We start from the raw sequence: 16901 nt of genomic DNA, 5'->3' as shown, positions 1-16901 counted from the left end.
TAGATCAAAAATACTGAGTATGTACTTATCACTGATTAAAATTAAAAATTGGTGAGTAAAGTTAGATAGCAAAGTTTATTCTGCAGTAATGTCTTTATTGTTATGGAAATTTTCTGTGTATCTTTTGTTTAATGAACCAAGGAATAATGGCAGCGTATGATAGTTTGTAACTTCCACAGCACATTTTTTTTTTTAAACATCTTTATTGGAGTATAATTGCTTTACGATGGTGTGTTAGTTTCTGCTTTATAACAGAGTGAATCAGCTATACGTATACATATGTTCCCATATCTCCTCCCTCTTGCATCTCCCTCCCATCCTCCCTATCCCACCCCTCTAGATCCAGAGCACATTTTTACACAACCGTTTCATCAAATATTTCCACGTTTTGTATATGTAGAAAATATTTTTCCTTTTATCTGTAGTTTCTGTATAGGAAAAATAACAGTGTTTTGATTTGATTTTTTTGATGAGGTACTTACTCTTGGTTGTTGAATAAAACTTTTTGCCTTAATGAGTGCATTTTCTTCCAAATAGTTACATTAGAAAAACCATTACTAGGAAATTTTAAAAAATTATTTTTCTTAAGTGAATGTTATCGTTCACTGATATAAGTATTGTTTTGCTTTTAAAATATTGAGAGAAACATCTGTTTTTTGAGGGAGAAATAAATAGTAATAAATCTCTAAGCCAACCTATTGTGTACCTTCAAATAATTGTAATGCTGTTGATTAATACTGCCTTATAGATAATATACAAGCTTTTGTAACTGTAAAATATATTTGAAAGCTATACCACTTATTAAAAACCTAAGTTATATGTAGGTAAGTAACTCTTTCTAGTTATTCCATTTTTCACTAGTTTAAAACTAGCAATTTGTTTGCCTTATGCTTTTTTTCCCAATTCTGACTTGTGGGTTTTTTTAAGCCTTGCCTATAATTCCTTTTAGCAGAGAGGAGAGTTTCAGGAGTGGAGCTAAACCCCCTCTGAGAGCCAGAGATTTCATGGCCACTAACCCTGAGCATTTAGAAATCTTGAAGAAGATGGGGGTGAGTTTGATTCACCTCAAAGATGGGAGAGTCCAGCTGGTTCAACATGCAATCCAAGTAAGACATTGCTGTACTAATTAGCTACCATCTCTGTCCTCTTTGTTCTCAGTAGCTTTAATAAGATAATGACATTTGGCTTTTTAAAAACCTTCAGTGTGTGGTTTAAAGTCAGAGTATCAGAATTTTAGGACTTGGAAGTATTTTTGGAAAGCCATCTGATTCAACCCCTTTGTAGTATAAATCAATCAAGCCACAAATAGGTTGAGTAATTTGCCTATGTTAATATGGTCAAATATAGGACTCAGATCTATGTTTTCTATTTCTCAGTCCCTTGTCTTTCCACTATTTTATTTAGAACATAATCTTAAAAGCTAATAATTCATTTTAATATTTATATCTCTATTTTACACTATTTTAGTTTCCAAAGAGCTGAATTTAAATACTTTATTCATTATAGAAATCAAAATTTGCATTTATTTATCTATGTCTAGGAAACATAACATACCTCTTTGAGAAATTTTTATTGATTTTTGCTTTAAAAGCTTTCATAACCCGAGGCCTTTAAATTATCCACCTTATTACTGCATTAATTCTGAGAAAACTACAGTTTGAGAAATGATTTCAACCTAGTAGAACCATATTCAGATACCCCATAATCTCGGATTCAGCCTTCCCACCACCTTGCATTCCCCTCAGGTTTCGGTCTCATCCCTATTCTTGCCACATCATCCCTCCTTCCCTAATGAGACTTCTGTCTGCTTCCTTACGTTTCACTCATCCTCACTCCCCAGCAGTGGGAATGACATCTCTGATGACATTGCTTTCACATGGGTCACCAGTGACATAATTGCCAGCCAGTAGCCCCTTAGTCCTCCTCTGATTGAACTTTTATGTAACTATTGGCTGGCCTCTTTTTAAAACCTACCCCTTTCTTGGCTTCCAGGGCATTCCAGCAACACCTTTCCAAATACTCTGTGCAATATTTTGTAGATTCCTTTGCAGCTCTTCTTGGCACGACTCAGTGTAGGCACCAAAGAACCTGGATCGTATGTTTTTCTTACTAGACTCTTCTTCAATAGTGTCATCTATTTCTACAAGCTCTGCTGTCATCTTTGTACACGTGATACATGTATGTAATCCTGATTTTACTTTACTTCTTAAACCCAACTTTACTTTACTTTTTAAACCCAGCTATAGTCTACCTGCCATACATTTCTGCATCTCAATCTCAATCTGTCCAAACCTGAATTAATTCTCTCTCCCTCCTCCCACTACATTCTGTCTCTCTGCCCTTTCATTCTCCATCTCAGTCAACCCTATCATCATTCTCTAAGTCACCAAAACTAGAATTCTCAGGATGGGCTTGAATTTCTTTCTCCCAGCTCCTTTCCGTTCTCCTCTGTCCTCTGTCCCTTGTCAGGTTCCATTGACTTTTCCTGTAAGGTGTTAGGAATTCATCCTTTTCCTCCTGTAGTCAGGCACTCTTCACCTTTCCCTCTATTAAGATTCAATTTGAATCATTCCAAATATTTCCCAGATACACACTGATAGAATCAGTCCTTCCTTTGTCTGTGTTACTAGTGCACTTTCCCACTTGAGAAATTTTATAGCTAATTTTACATGTCTCTCTCCTCTAGATACAAACTTCTTAAAGTAAAAGATTATGTCCCTAGTGCCTAGTCAAGTGCTGGGATGTAATAGGTGCCTGATACTTACGTTTTGAATTTAATCTTGTTGTTCGTTCATAATTTCAAAGAAGAAGGGGAATATGGGTCAGTTATGAGGTTTATTTCTTAAAAGGGCAACCAGAGGAGAAAACAAGCAAAGTGAGCATTTAGTGGAAGTGCACTTCTCAATTTGTATCAAAAGTGGTTTATAGGACAGTGAAAGAGACATTAATAAAAATTACAGATGTTATATGCAGAAAATATTTCCAGAAGTAATATTTTTGAGAACAAATAAGGCCATAAATATTTGGTAGAGACCAAAACTGATAGGAGAAATTTTTTGAGTAGAAAACTATAGTGCAGTAGTATTTAAGAAATCAAAAAGTTGAAAGTTTCCAGAAAGAAAGGATAAAATTAATTTGTTTCTTTCCTAGGCTGCTAGTTCAATTGACGCAGAAGATGGGTTGAGGTTTATGCAGGAGATGATTGAATTGTCAAGTCAGCAACAAAAAGAACAGCAGCTACCTCCACGAGCTGTACAAATTGTTTCTCACCCATTTTTTGGCCGGGTAGTATTAACTGCTGGTCCAGCTCAGTTTGGGCTAGATCTGTCTAAACATAAAGAGGTATGTACACCTATAATATGCTTGTTGAAATTGAACTCAAATATTAGTTAAGTATTGTCTAATTTCTTAGTCTCTTTTCTAATTTAGTAGTTTTAACTTATTTAAAACACCTAAATATTTAATCTCCCAGATCAAAGTAGATTAAAATTAAAAGCATATCTTGAAAATATTGAGTCATAATTTATGTATGCAGTATGGTTATAGAATTTTACTTAAAATGTTCAGATATTGTTCTCTAATTCAATGCCTTTAACTTATCTAAAAATGGTTTTCAAACTTTGTAACTACTGAAACCTTTCTTTGAACAAAAATCTAACTCAGAGGCTTAATGTAGGGAACAGCTAAAGCAGAGGTGCTCTGGACAAGTGGCTGTGGAGAGCATCAGACACTGAGGTTCCACTGAGCAAATTTGGAAGGCCATTAAGCTAGTCTATCCTGTTAGTTTTACTGTAGGAAACGAAGTTCACAGGTTCAACTGTCTGACTAACTGGTAGCAAAGCTAGCCACTAGACCAGAACCCAACTATTCTGATCATCTAAAGCCAGTGGTCTTTGAACTCTATTACCCCCAATTTAAACTTTTTCTAGTGTATATTTTAAAGCTATGTAGGTTTATAGTTGATTCATTTATTCAATAACTCTTTTTCTAGGCAGTATTTTAGATATTTGCTATATATCAAGTTTACAAAAACCAGTGAAGATTTATGCCCTCATGGAGTTTACCTTCTAAGAGAGAGAAGGATCTTGAAACATCTTTACACTCACATCTTTAAAATCAGTTCTCTGGTGGATTTAATTTTTCTAGGAAGAAGAACTGCTTGCAGATTCATGTAGACTAAATCCATTTTTCCCCTCTTTCAAAAATTTTTCTTGTTACCAGTTATGGTTTAAAAATGGTTCCCAGCTTCTTGTAAGTGTAGGTATGGGTATGTAGTGAGTCAGCCTGAGGTTCCAACTTTACCACTTACTAACATCGTGACTTTGAGCAAATTATGTAAACTGAATCTCAGTTTCCCCATACGTAAAATGGAAATATTACCTGTATTACTTCACTCAGAGTCATTATAAAGATCTGGCTTAGTAATTTACGTAAAAATGCTTCATAAACTGCAAAGCACAGTAGAAATATTGGTTGGGTACTATAATATGCAAAATGTTCAAAACAAAAATTTGTGCTAAATATATATTGTATATGTTATCATTAGAAAAGAAGTGAGGTCTACTTAAAGCTCTAGATATTGAATTTTAATGACTAGGTAGTGATTGGAGAAGATAAAAGATTACTTAAGTTACTTTTATTTCTGCCAGACAAGAGGATTTGTTGCAAGCAGTAAACCGTACAATGGTTGTTCAGAGCTTACTAACCCTGAGGCAGTGACGGGAAAGATTGCTTTGATACAAAGAGGACAGTGCATGTTTGCAGAAAAGGCACGCAACATCCAGAATGCTGGAGCCATTGGTGGCATTGTTATTGGTAAGTAATCCTCCATGTCATTGTGTTGACTAAGACGTAATTTTTAGGATTTTCGCTTTCATTTTCCAAACTTTTATCAGAGTTTGTCACTATTTTTACTTCACTAGCCAGCATAATGGATAGGTAATCCAATGACTCCCTTAAGAATGTGTATATATCTCATATCTTGTTTGAAAGTCTAGATTTGGGTTTCTGTATATTAATGCCAATAAAAGCACTTGGGGTCTGGTGCGAAGGTGCAGTAGGAGTGAGTGCTAAAAACACCCAATACCATGGATAAAAAAATGGGCCCACGAGATCCAAAGCCCCCTGGGAGCAAGAATTACACCCTGCCACCTCCAGTGGGGAGTCACTGAAAGTATCCATTACTCCACATAGGTGCCGGCTTTGGAGTCAGACACGTGGGGTTGTAGTTCCTGGCTCTGCCACAAAATCATGGTGTAACCTTGGCCCAGCTTTAGTTTCTTTATCTGTTTATTCCATAGTGTGTTTTTTAGCTCCAGTGAAAATGGTAATAATTATCTTTTAGGTGGTTGTAAGGTTTGAAGATAATATATATAAAATTTCCTAAAATAACTGACATATCATGGGTATAAGCACTAGCTGCTAGCAAGTTTTTATCTCCTTGGGTCTTTTTCCACTGAAATTATAAACTTCAAATCATTTTACGCATGTATTTCAACCAGTGTGTTTGCCTTTTCATTTTCCACAAAAAATCACTGATATCGTGACAAGCAGGGCATGACTATCAGGGAAAATATAAATTTTTCTATGCTTTAAGTAAATATGAGTTTACATTCAGAAAGAACTGGAAAACCTGAGGTCACATCCTATTTGTGAAGTTAGTTCTTCTGTATAGATTGTCTCACAGGGGAACTCCATTTTGAATTTGTCCTTTCTAATTAGGATAGATTTCCTTTTTGAACTCAGGGTAAATAAACATTAAGAGATTTAAAATAAAACAGTAGGATTTATTTCAGTGAAAAATTATTTACTATGCCTTTTGCTTATCTCATATCGGCACGCCAGTGTTGATTTAATGAATGCATGAATTTCATTAGTCTAAGTAAGTATTAGGAGAAATTCTGCTTCATAACTTAAATCAGTGGTTGGCAAACTACAGCCTGCAAGCCAAGTTCAGCTCACTGCCTGTATTTGTAAATGAAAGTTTTGCTAGAACACAGCATGTCAGTTTGTTTCCATGTCATCTATAGCCACTTTCAAGCTACAGTGGCGGAGTTGAGTGGTTGTAACAGTGACAAGCAGCAGAGAGACTGAGGGTCAGGTAGCCGTCCTTTGTCTAGTCAGTTACTGCTAAGGGGATGGGTTCTACGTGGTATTCTCCACTTAGAAGGGCCTATCCACGCAAGCTGTCTGAGAAGGGATGGGCAGGTTCTCCAGGGAGACTGGCGTGTAAGATTAGGGCTGGACATAACTGGCATCACCAGTAAAACAGTATTTAGCAGTCGTACTCCTATTATTTAGCCAGCGTAAAGTAACAATAATGTTTCATTCAATTTACAGAGGAGAAAACAGTATAGTCATAATTATTCCTTGTGAACAGTATATTAAAAAGAACCATCAATTTGTAGTTCGGTAAAACAATATAATGCCATTAGAAGAAATCCTAAACAACAATAAAATTTCATAGTTCTATCATTGTAATTCAAGTCTTTGAATTTTTCCATTTTTAGGCTTTTTCATAAGCGTATGAAATTTTTATAGCCATAATCATAGAATTTTGTGTTCTACTTTTTTTATGTAATAATAACATTATGTTTTTCTGTGTGTTCCCTCAGGTAGTTCGTTATAATTTACTTATAATCGTTTACAGTTGTTGACAGTTACAAAGAGCACTCCAGTAAACTTTTTTGGGCATAGATCATTTTGCTTCCTTTGAATTATTTCCTCAGGATAGATTTCTAGGAGTAGAATTAGTGGGCCCCAAAAGTATGAGTGTTTTTATGGTTCTTGATGCAGAAAATTAATGCTGTCAACAGGTGAAAAACAGTAAAGATTGGTAGCTAGACCTTTTTAATGGACGAACGTTTTCATGTTTGCTGTATTCATTTTCTGGCTAGATGACAATGAGGGGAGCAGCAGTGATACTGCCCCTCTGTTCCAGATGGCAGGTGATGGAAAGGACACAGATGACATCACGATCCCCATGCTGTTCTTATTCAGTAAAGAAGGAAGTATCATATTGGATGCCATCCGGGAATATGAGGAGGTAGAGGTGCTCCTTTCTGACAAAGCAAAAGATCGAGGTAAGGGTAAAAAATCATTTGTATTCAGCTGAGCATTAACTTTCCTAACTTGATAACAAAAATGAGTTGCGCAAAGATTATTTATGGTTCACTGGTAAAAGAAGTGATCTTTTTAGAAGACAGTTTCAAAATATATTTTTCTTTTGGAAAACAGGGTAGTAAAATGTTTATTTTGCTTTGTTCGCTGAGTTAGAATGTTTCTAGAATTATATTTTTGTATGTAATTTATAATTTTTGCTATAATTCTGCCCAGTGATAAAAATACAAGAGATTACCCTGAGTCATTTTTAATATCCACAGATGTTCACCATTCAATTTCACTGAAACTACATCTTCTATTTTTTTAATGAGGAATAAAAAGAGATTGTATAGAAGGGTGTTATATACAATATAATAGTAGTGGGGTTTTACCAGGCCACCTGTAATCGAATGACCACTGTCTTGCTGAAGGCAATAGAAATCTAGCAGCTTCTTTCCATTGAGATCCAAGTTGATCACATAGGTATTTGTAAGTTACAAGAGTTACACATGGCTGATGCCTGAAGAACAAGATAGCATGCCTTAATTCATGATATAGTCCTCTCTAGGCCAAAATGTTTGTTAGTAACTTGAAAGCTCTTTGAAACCCAAATTGCTGTATAAATGCAAGGTCTTAACTAGTATTCTTTCATAGTTTCACATCTAGGAATAGAGGAGAAATGAGGGAAAGTGAACCATCATCAGACATAGACTGAAATCCTGCTTATAACAGCAGTCTTTCTTATCCACTGGAGACACCTATAGAGAGAGCAGTACTCCTCCCACCCCCCCTTAAATGGATAAAGTTGTATAATCTGTACAGGGTTTTTGATGTTGGGATGTTTGGTTGGTAGATAGGTAGGAAACTTACTCATTTCAATTCAGTATAACTTCCAAGGGGAACAATAAAAAAAAAAAGTTTAGCAATAATCTAGTGCTAGCCAAATTAGTGTTTTGTCTTGTCTTCTTGTATTGCTTTATTCTTTGAGATTCATTCAGATGTCAACTATTTAAGCACTATGGAGTGAGTAGGATGTATGTAAGGATGTATAAAGAGAAACAGTAGAAAGGATTTCTGATCTTCTTAAATCCGCCTGTGTGCCTGTTTTTTTCTTTTCCTGAGCCCTTTTTTCCAACTCAGATCTTCTTTCCTATATATCATGCATTTAAGCACATCAAACACAGGCAGAATATTATTCCATATAACTCTTTAATGCCTTTGCTTTTTCCCCCCTATTTTGTGCTACCATTGGAATTTCAGCAGCAATATTAAAAGGTAAAATGATTCCGAGCTACATTATTAATAGTAGTAAGTATCTTTAATAAGCCTTAAATTATATATATGTATATATGTATGTGTATATATACATGTATATACACACATGTGTGTGCATATATATATATATATATATATATATATATATATAGTTTCAGTGGCTACCATGATAATATCTGGTTTAAAGTAATTAGATTATTTTCATGTCTAGTCAGCTGTCCCATAATGATGATTCTTTATTGATCTATAAATCAATTTATTTATCTATAAATGAAATATCTAATAGGTGAATTCACTAGTCCATACCCATGCAAGAGTCACTCTAACAAAGATGTTGTATGGCACGTGTTATTTTTGATTACTTTTTATTTGAATGCAGTGTAAAATATTTAAAAGATCGACTTGTTAAAAAAACTCCTATATGTGTAGGAGTGTGTGGGGTGAGGACTGTGAGATTGTGGTAAAGCGTGTGCTTCTTATACCAGAGAAAAGATATGAAAAAAGATCAGTTCTACTATTAAAAAAAAAAAAAAAAAAAAAGTCTGAACAGCGTAACAGTATTCCCTTAAGGACCTTGTAATAAAAGGACTTTATTTAAATTATATATTTTTTTAGAGTTTTGATAGTCAATTTTTTGAACTGTATTTCTGTTATAGAGTGACGTTTTGACAAAAAGTCTTGAAAAATTGCCCTTTTGGTATAGCTTTTTAAAGAACTGTACGGCATTATTAACTATCAGCAATGAGTTATAGTATAATTGTTAATATTTATCAGTGTAACTAAAGTCAATGATAATAGTTTTATTAAATCAACTGCTTTTTTCACTTAGGAAAATATTCTAAGTTAACGTCTGTAGTGGTTATCATTAATTTGTCCTGTGCCATTACTGCATGCGTCAGTGTTTCTCTTCTGCATCAGAATCAGCTGATGTAGTAGTTAAAAGTGTAGATTCCTGAGTCCCACTCCAGAGTATTGAATCAGACCCTCTGAAATTGGGGGATCAGAATCTGAAATTTTAAACAAGCATCCCAGTTAATTGCACACAGCTGTACTTTGAGAAACACTGAACAAGACCAAGAAGGCACCCCACGCCCCTCTTTTTTAATCTCCTAGCTCTGTATCTGGCCATATTGTGCCATCAAGGGTACTAGGTGAGATTATATAAGTACACCAAATAATAGCGGCCTTAAATCTGAACGATAAAATGTCATCCAGATTGGCTTTTCTAAAAATCTCATTCCACAGATACATATTTCCCTTAAAAAGTCACACAGTTTTGATTGAGGCGTTCTTCCCATGTATTAAGACAGAAAATAGAAACCCCAGAACAAGCCCCCACTCCCACCTTCTAATTCTGATAAGTCCCAGCTATTAATATAGAAATATCTGCAACAGTCCTATCTGCTAGCAAAAATGTCCAGATAACTTACTACACATTCTTCTTCAGAAATAAAGCATTAGTAATTTATCAAGTGGAAATGCTGCTTCCTCACATCAAACCAGTCACACTTCTAAAAATTAAGTTATCCATAGAAGTGTTAATATCGTGTCTGTCATGTGTCCGTTTCCAAAATTTCAAGAATTTGTAAAGGTACTTAATAATAATTCCCACCCTGTGCCCACAAACAAAGGACACTGTGTTGTTTACCCTTAGATCCAAATTGAAACAGTTTACAATTGAGATTCAATTGACTTTTCCCAGTAGTATTTCTCAACGGGGGAAAAAAAAAATCATTTAAAAATTTCAATACATTGTCATACTTATAGTTTATAGTGTAGAATTCCAGTGCCTTAAGAGCTATAGACAGATATTCTCAGGGCTACTCCTGTATTTGTGTCTGTCTGGTAAAGAGGCAGACAGAGAAAACAGGAAATAAAAGAAAGGTCTCATGGTTTGAACTGCTCAAGATTTAAGTCTGGCAGTGTTACTTTTCCTAAGATTATCCTCCACTGAACTTGATTGCAGTGAATCTGTCCTTTGGTTGATCTGTAGAACTTAGATTGCTATTGGAAGGAATTTGATTCTGAGGAGACAAATCTAGTATGCAAACAGATGGCATCTTTGCCTGGAAAGGGGCAACTGAAACATTAGCAGAATCAATACTTACCTACCCCAGCTTCTCTTCTCCAACCACCGCGTGTTTTCTCATGCACTTTTGCATTTGCACATCTCTTCCCTCTTTCTGGAAATGCCTTGTTAATCCCTGTCCCACTCCCACAACCTTTTCCTCTTTAAAAACGTTCAGTCATTCTAAATACCAAGTTTAAATGCTATCTTTTCTATGAACTTTTCTCTTATTTTCATAGATAAAATGTATGGACATCTTCTTAATATATTTGTACAGATACTTTGACATTTATGTTACATTGTACTTCTTTACCTGTGTGTCAGCTCTGTATTCCTTGCTTTCAGTAAATGCTGGTTGTGTGGATGAATGAATGATTGTAGAATATCCAGTCTCGAAGTCTTTGCCAAGGTTCCTTTGTCCTCTCATTATTAAAACTTAGTACTTTTCTTTTTTTTTTTTTTTTTTTTGGTATCTTGAGATTTTCTTCATTCTTTTTTTTTTGCTTCCTGTGTTTCTGATACACCATTCCTGAATTTAATGATGTAGTCATTACACTGTTAGGACTATGATACTCCATACTGTGACAGCAGGCACCTTAGAATGAAGATCTGTAGTGGTGTGGTAGATTCTTTCTTCCTTTTTGTACTTCTCCAACTGCCATTTTTATTTAGCTGATTGTTGCCACTTTGCTATATATCAGATATTCTTATATATTCGATCTGTTTTTGGACTTGCTCTTCTTTTCCACTAATCTGTTTGTTTATTCCGGTGCCAATAATGAAAGTTTGCTATTTTGAAGAAATTTTAATATCTGATAAGGCAACTCTCCTGTCACTAATACTTTTCAGAGTTTCTTCACTTCTCTGTGATGTATATTCTTCCATAGGAATTTAAAAATAATTCTATCTGGTCCCCCCCAAAAAAAAAGAAGTAGAATTGGGATTCATCTTGGAATTGTATAATTGCACACCTTGCATATAAACAGGAAAATTTTGTTAAATATTGACTTTCCATCCAGGAACATACACTTACCTGTAATTTGAATCAGATCTTGTTTTATATTTTCATTGAGATTTTATAGTATTAAGCAATAAGATTTCTTAATAAATTCTGTGTTGTAGCTTCTACTTTTATTGGGGTTATTTGTATTTTATTAGCGTTATTTGTATTTTATTGGGGTTATTTGTATTTGCCTACTTATTTTTACCCTCCTTATCAAATTCTTTTATCTTGATAGTGTTTTTAAAAATTGAGTTGCTTTGAGTTTAAGTATAAAACACAATCTGAAAATACACTTGGTCTTTCCTTTTCCTATATTACACTGTTATTTTTTTAAATTGAAGTATAGCTGATTTACAATGTTGTGTTAATGTCTGTTGTACAGCAAACTGATTGAGTTATATATATGCATACATATATATATATCATATTCTTTTCCAATATCGTTTATCAGAGGATATTGAATATAGTTCCCTGTGCTATACAGTAGGACCTTGTTGTTTCTTTATCCATCCTATATATACTAGTTTGCATATGTTAATCCCAAACTCTCAGTCCTTCCCTCTGCCACCTCCCCTCTCCCTTAGCAACCAGAAGTCTGTTCTGTATGTCTGAGAGTCTGTTTCTGTTTTGTAGATATGTTGGTTTGTGTCATATTTTAGATTCCGCATGTTAAGTGATATCATATGGTATTTGTCTTTCTCTATCTGACTTACTTCACTTAGTATGATAATTTCTAGGTCCATCCATGTTGCTGCAAATGGCATTATTTCATTCTTTTTTATGGCTGAGTAATATTCCAATGTGTGTGTGTGTGTGTGTGTGTGTGTGTGTATACACACACACCACATCTTCTTTATCCATTCATCTGTCGATGGACATTTAGATTGCTTCCATGTCCTGGCTATTATAAATAGCGCTGCAATGAACATTGGGGTGCATATATCTTTTTTTTCTTAACATCTTTATTGGAGTATAATTGCATTACAATGGTGTATTAGTTTCTGCTTTATAACAAAGTGAATCAGCTATACATATACATATATCCCCATACCTCTTCCCTCTTGCATCTCCCTCTCTCCCACCCTCCCTATTCCACCCCTCTAGGTGGTCACAAAGCACCGAGCTGATCTCCCTGTGCTATGTGGCTGCTTCCCGCTAGCTATCGATTTTACATTTGGTAGTGTATATATGTCGATGCCACTTTCTTACTTTGTCCCAGCTTACCCTTCCCCCTCCCCATGTCCTCAAGTCCATTCTCTAGTCGGTCTGCGTCTTTATTCCCACCCTGCCCTTAGGTTCTTCATGACCATTTTTTTTTTTTTTTAGATCCCATATATATGTGTTAGCATGCGGTATTTGTTTTTCTCTTTCTGACTTACTTCACTCTGTGTGACAGACTCTATATCCATCCACCTCACTGCAAATAACTCAATTCCATTTCTTTTTATGGCTGAGTAATATTCCATTGTATATATGTGCCACATCTTCTTTATCCATTCATCTATCGATGGACGCTTAGCTTGCTTCCATGTCCTGGCTATTGTAAATAGAGCTGCAGTGAACATTGTGGTACATGACTCTTTTGGAATTATGGTTTTCTCAGGGTATATGCCCAGTAGTGGGATTGCTGGGTCGTATGGTAGTTCTATTTTTAGTTTTTTAAGGAACGTCCATACTGTTCTCCATAGTGGCTGTATCAATTTACATTCCCACCAACAGTGCAAGAGGGCTCCCTTTTCTCCACACCCTCTCCAGCATTTATCGTTTGTAGATTTTTTGATGATGGCCATTCTGACTGGTGTGAGGTGATACCTCATTGTAGTTTTGATTTGCATTTCTCTAATGATTAGTGATGTTGAGCATCCTTTCATGTGTTTGTTGGCAATCTGTATATCTTCTTTGGAGAAACATCTGTTTAGGTCTTCTGCCCATTTTTGGATCAGGTTGTTTGTTTTTTTTTTTGATACTGAGCTGCATGAGCTGCTTGTAAATTTTGGAGATTAATCCTTTGTCAGTTGCTTCATTTGCAAATATTTTCTCCCATTCTGAGGGTTGTCTTTTCATCTTGTTTATGGTTTCCTTTGCTGTGCAAAAGCATTTAGGTTTCATTAGGTCCCATTTGTTTACTTTTGTTTTTATTTCCATTTCTCTAGGAGCTGGGTCAAAAAGGATATTGCTGTGATTTATGTCATAGAGTGTTCTGCCTATGTTTTCCTCTAAGAGTTTGATCGTCTCTGGCCTTACATTTAGGTCTTTAATCCATTTTGAGTTTATTTTTGTGTATGCTGTTAGGGAGTGTTCTAATTTCATTCTTTTACATGTAGCTGACCAGTTTTCCCAGCATCCCTTATTGAAGAGGCTGTCTTTTCTCCATTTTATATTCTTGCCTCCTGTATCAAAAATAAGGTGAGCATATGTGTGTGGGTTTATCTCTGGGCTTTCTATCCTGTTCCATTGATCTATATTTCTGTTTTTGTGCCAGTACCATACTGTCTTGATTACTGTAGCTTTGTAGTATACTCTGAAGTTGGGGAGCCTGATTTCTCCAGCTCCGTTTTTCTTTCTCAAGATTGCTTTGGCTATTCGGAGTCTTTTGTGTTTCCATACAAATTGTGAAATTTTTTGTTCTAGTTCTGGGAAAAATGCCAGTGGTAGTGTGATAGGGATTGCATTGACTCTGTAGATTGCTTTGGGTAGTGTAGTCATTTTCACAGTGTTGATTCTTCCAGTCCAAGAACATGGTATATCTCTCCATCTATTTGTATCATCTTTAATTTCTTTCATCAGTATCTTATAGTTTTCTGCATACAGGTCTTTTGTCTCCCTAGGTAGGTTTATTCCTAGATATTTTATTCTTTTTGTTGCAATGGTAAATGCGAGTGTTTCCTTAATTTCACTTTCAGATTTTTCATCATTAGTGTATAGGAATGCAAGAAATTTCTGTGCATTAATTTTGTATCCTGCTACTTTACCAAATTCATTGATTAGCTCTAGTAGTTTTCTGGTAACATCTTTAGGATTCTCTGTGTATGGTATCATGTCATCTGCAAAACAGTGACAGCTTTACTTCTTCCTATCCGATTTGTATTCCTTTTATTTCTTTTTCTTCTCTGGTTGCTGTGGCTAAAACTTCCAAAACAATGTTGAATAATAGTGCTGAGAGTGAGCAAACTTGTCTTGTTCCTGATCTTAGTGGAAATGGTTTCAGTTTTTCACCATTGAGGATGATGTTGGCTGTGGGTTTGTCATATATGGGCTTTATTATGTTGAGGTAAGTCCCCTCTATGCCTAGTTTCTGGAGGGTTTTTATCATAAATGGGTGTTGAATTTTGTTGAAAGCTTTTTCTGCATCTTTTGAGATGATCATATGGTTTTTATGCTTCAGTTTGTTAATATGGTGTATCACATTGATTGATTTGCGTATATTGACGAATCCTTGCATTCCTGGGATAAATCCCACTTGATCGTGGTGTATGATCCTTTTAATGTGCTGATGGATTCTGTTTGCTAGTATTTTGTTGAGGATTTTTGCATCTGTGTTCATCACTGATATTGGCCTGTACTTTTCTTTCTTTGTGACGTCTTTGTCTGGTTTTGGTATCACGGTGATGGTGGTCTCGTAGAATGATTTTGGGAGTGTTCCTCCCTCTGCTATATTTTGGAAGAGTCTGAGAAGGAGAGGTGTTAGCTCTTCTCTAAATGTTTGATAGAATTCGCCTGTGAAGCCATCTGGTCCTGGGCTTTTGTTTGTTGGAAGGTTTTTAATCACAGTTTCAATTTCAGTTGAAATTGAATCATGGTTCAGTTCAGACCAATCACATTGGTCTGTTTATATTTTCTGTTTCTTCCTGGTTCAGTCTCAGAAGGTTGTGCTTTTCTAAGAATTTGTCCAGTTCTTCCAGGTTATCCATTTTATTGGCATATAGTTGCTTGTAGTAATCTGTCGTGATCCTTTGTATTTCTGCAGCATCAGTTGTTACTTCTCCTTTTTCATTTCTAATTCTATTGATTTGAGTTTTCTCCCCTTTTTTCTTGATGAGTCTGGCTAATGGTTTATCAATTTTGTTTATCTTCTTAAAGAACCAGCTTATAGTTTTATTGATCTTTGCTGTTGTTTCCTTCATTTCTTTTTCATTTATTTCTGATTTGATCTTTATGATTTCTTTCCTTCTGCTAACTTTGGGGTTTTTTTGTTCTTCTTTCTCTAATTGCTTTGGGTATAAGGTTAGGTTGTTTATTTGAGATGTTTCTTGTTTCTTAAGGTAGGATTGTATTGCTATATTCTTCCCTCTTAGAACTGCTTTTGCTGCATCCCATAGGTTTTGGATCGTCGTGTTTTCATTGTCATTTGTTTCTAGGTATTTTCTGATTTCCTCTTTGATTTCTTCAGTGATCTCTTGGTTATTAAGTAGTGTATTGTTTAGCCTCCATGTGTTTGTATTTTTTACGTTTTTTTCCCCTGTAATTCATTTCTAATCTCATAGCGTTGTGGTTGGAAAAGATACTTGATACAATTTCAATTTTCTTAAGTTTAGCAAGGCTTGATTTGTGACCCAAGATATGATCTATCTTGGAGAGTGTTCCATGAGCACTTGAGAAGAAAGTGTGTTCTGTTGTGTTTGGATGGAATGTCCTATAAATATCAATTAAGTCCATCTTGTTTAATGTATCATTTAAAGCTTGTGTTTCCTTATTTACTTTCATTTTTGGATGATGTCCATTAGTGAAAGTGGGGTGTTAAAGTCCCCTACTATGATTTTATTACTGTCGATTTCCCCTTTTATGGCTGTTAGCATTTGCCTTAAGTGTTGAGATGCTCCTATGTTGGGTGCATAAATATTTACAATTGTTATATCTTCTTCTTGGATCGATCCCTTGATCATTATATAGTGTCCTTCTTTGTCTCTTGTAATAGTCTTTATTTTAAAGTCTGTTTTGTCTGATATGAGAGTTGCTACTCCAGCTTTCTTTTGATTCCCATTTGCATGGAATATCTTTTTCCATCCCCTCACTCTCAGTCTGCATGTGTCCCTACGTCTGAAGTGGGTCTCTTGTAGACAGCATATATATGGGTCTTGTTTTTGTATCTATTCAGCCAATCTATATCTTTTGGTTGGACCATTTAATCCATTTACATTTAAGGTAATTATCGATATATATGTTCCTATTACCATTTTCTTAATTGTTTTGGGTTTCTTATTGTAGGTCTTTCCCTTCTCTTGTGTTTCCTGCCTAGAGGAGTTCTTCTAGCATTTGTTGTAAAGTTGGTTTGGTGGTGCTGAATTCTCTTAGCTTTTGCTTGTCTGTAAAGGTTTTAATTTCTCCGTCGAATCTGAATGAGATCCTTGCTGGGTAGAGTAATCTTGCTTGTAGTTTCTTCCCTTTCATCACTTTAAATATGTTCTGCCACTCCCTTCTGGCTTGCAGAGTTTCTGCTGAAAGATCAGCTGTTAA

The 16901-nt window shown here is 35.3% G+C and overlaps 1 protein-coding gene across 2 annotated transcripts in view; it reads left to right on the top strand.

The window, feature by feature from the left end:
* EDEM3 (ER degradation enhancing alpha-mannosidase like protein 3) overlaps positions 1-16901 on the top strand; it is a 79682-nt gene that overhangs the window by 43996 nt on the left and 18785 nt on the right. The window contains exons 16-19 of one of the 2 annotated variants that reach the window (XM_068541396.1): positions 953-1106; positions 3151-3342; positions 4650-4815; positions 6897-7082. In XM_068541396.1, the coding sequence (XP_068397497.1) occupies positions 953-1106; positions 3151-3342; positions 4650-4815; positions 6897-7082 (698 nt within the window). Of the gene's footprint in view, positions 1-949; positions 1107-3150; positions 3343-4649; positions 4816-6896; positions 7083-16901 lie in introns of both variants that reach the window. The other variant, XM_068541395.1, reaches the window with a different exon arrangement.

Source organism: Eschrichtius robustus, chromosome 3, assembly GCF_028021215.1.
Source record: "Eschrichtius robustus isolate mEscRob2 chromosome 3, mEscRob2.pri, whole genome shotgun sequence".
NCBI classification, from domain to species: domain Eukaryota; kingdom Metazoa; phylum Chordata; class Mammalia; order Artiodactyla; family Eschrichtiidae; genus Eschrichtius; species Eschrichtius robustus.
Note: the sequence above shows the minus strand (reverse complement) of the source record. Positions and strands in the feature narration are given on the sequence as shown.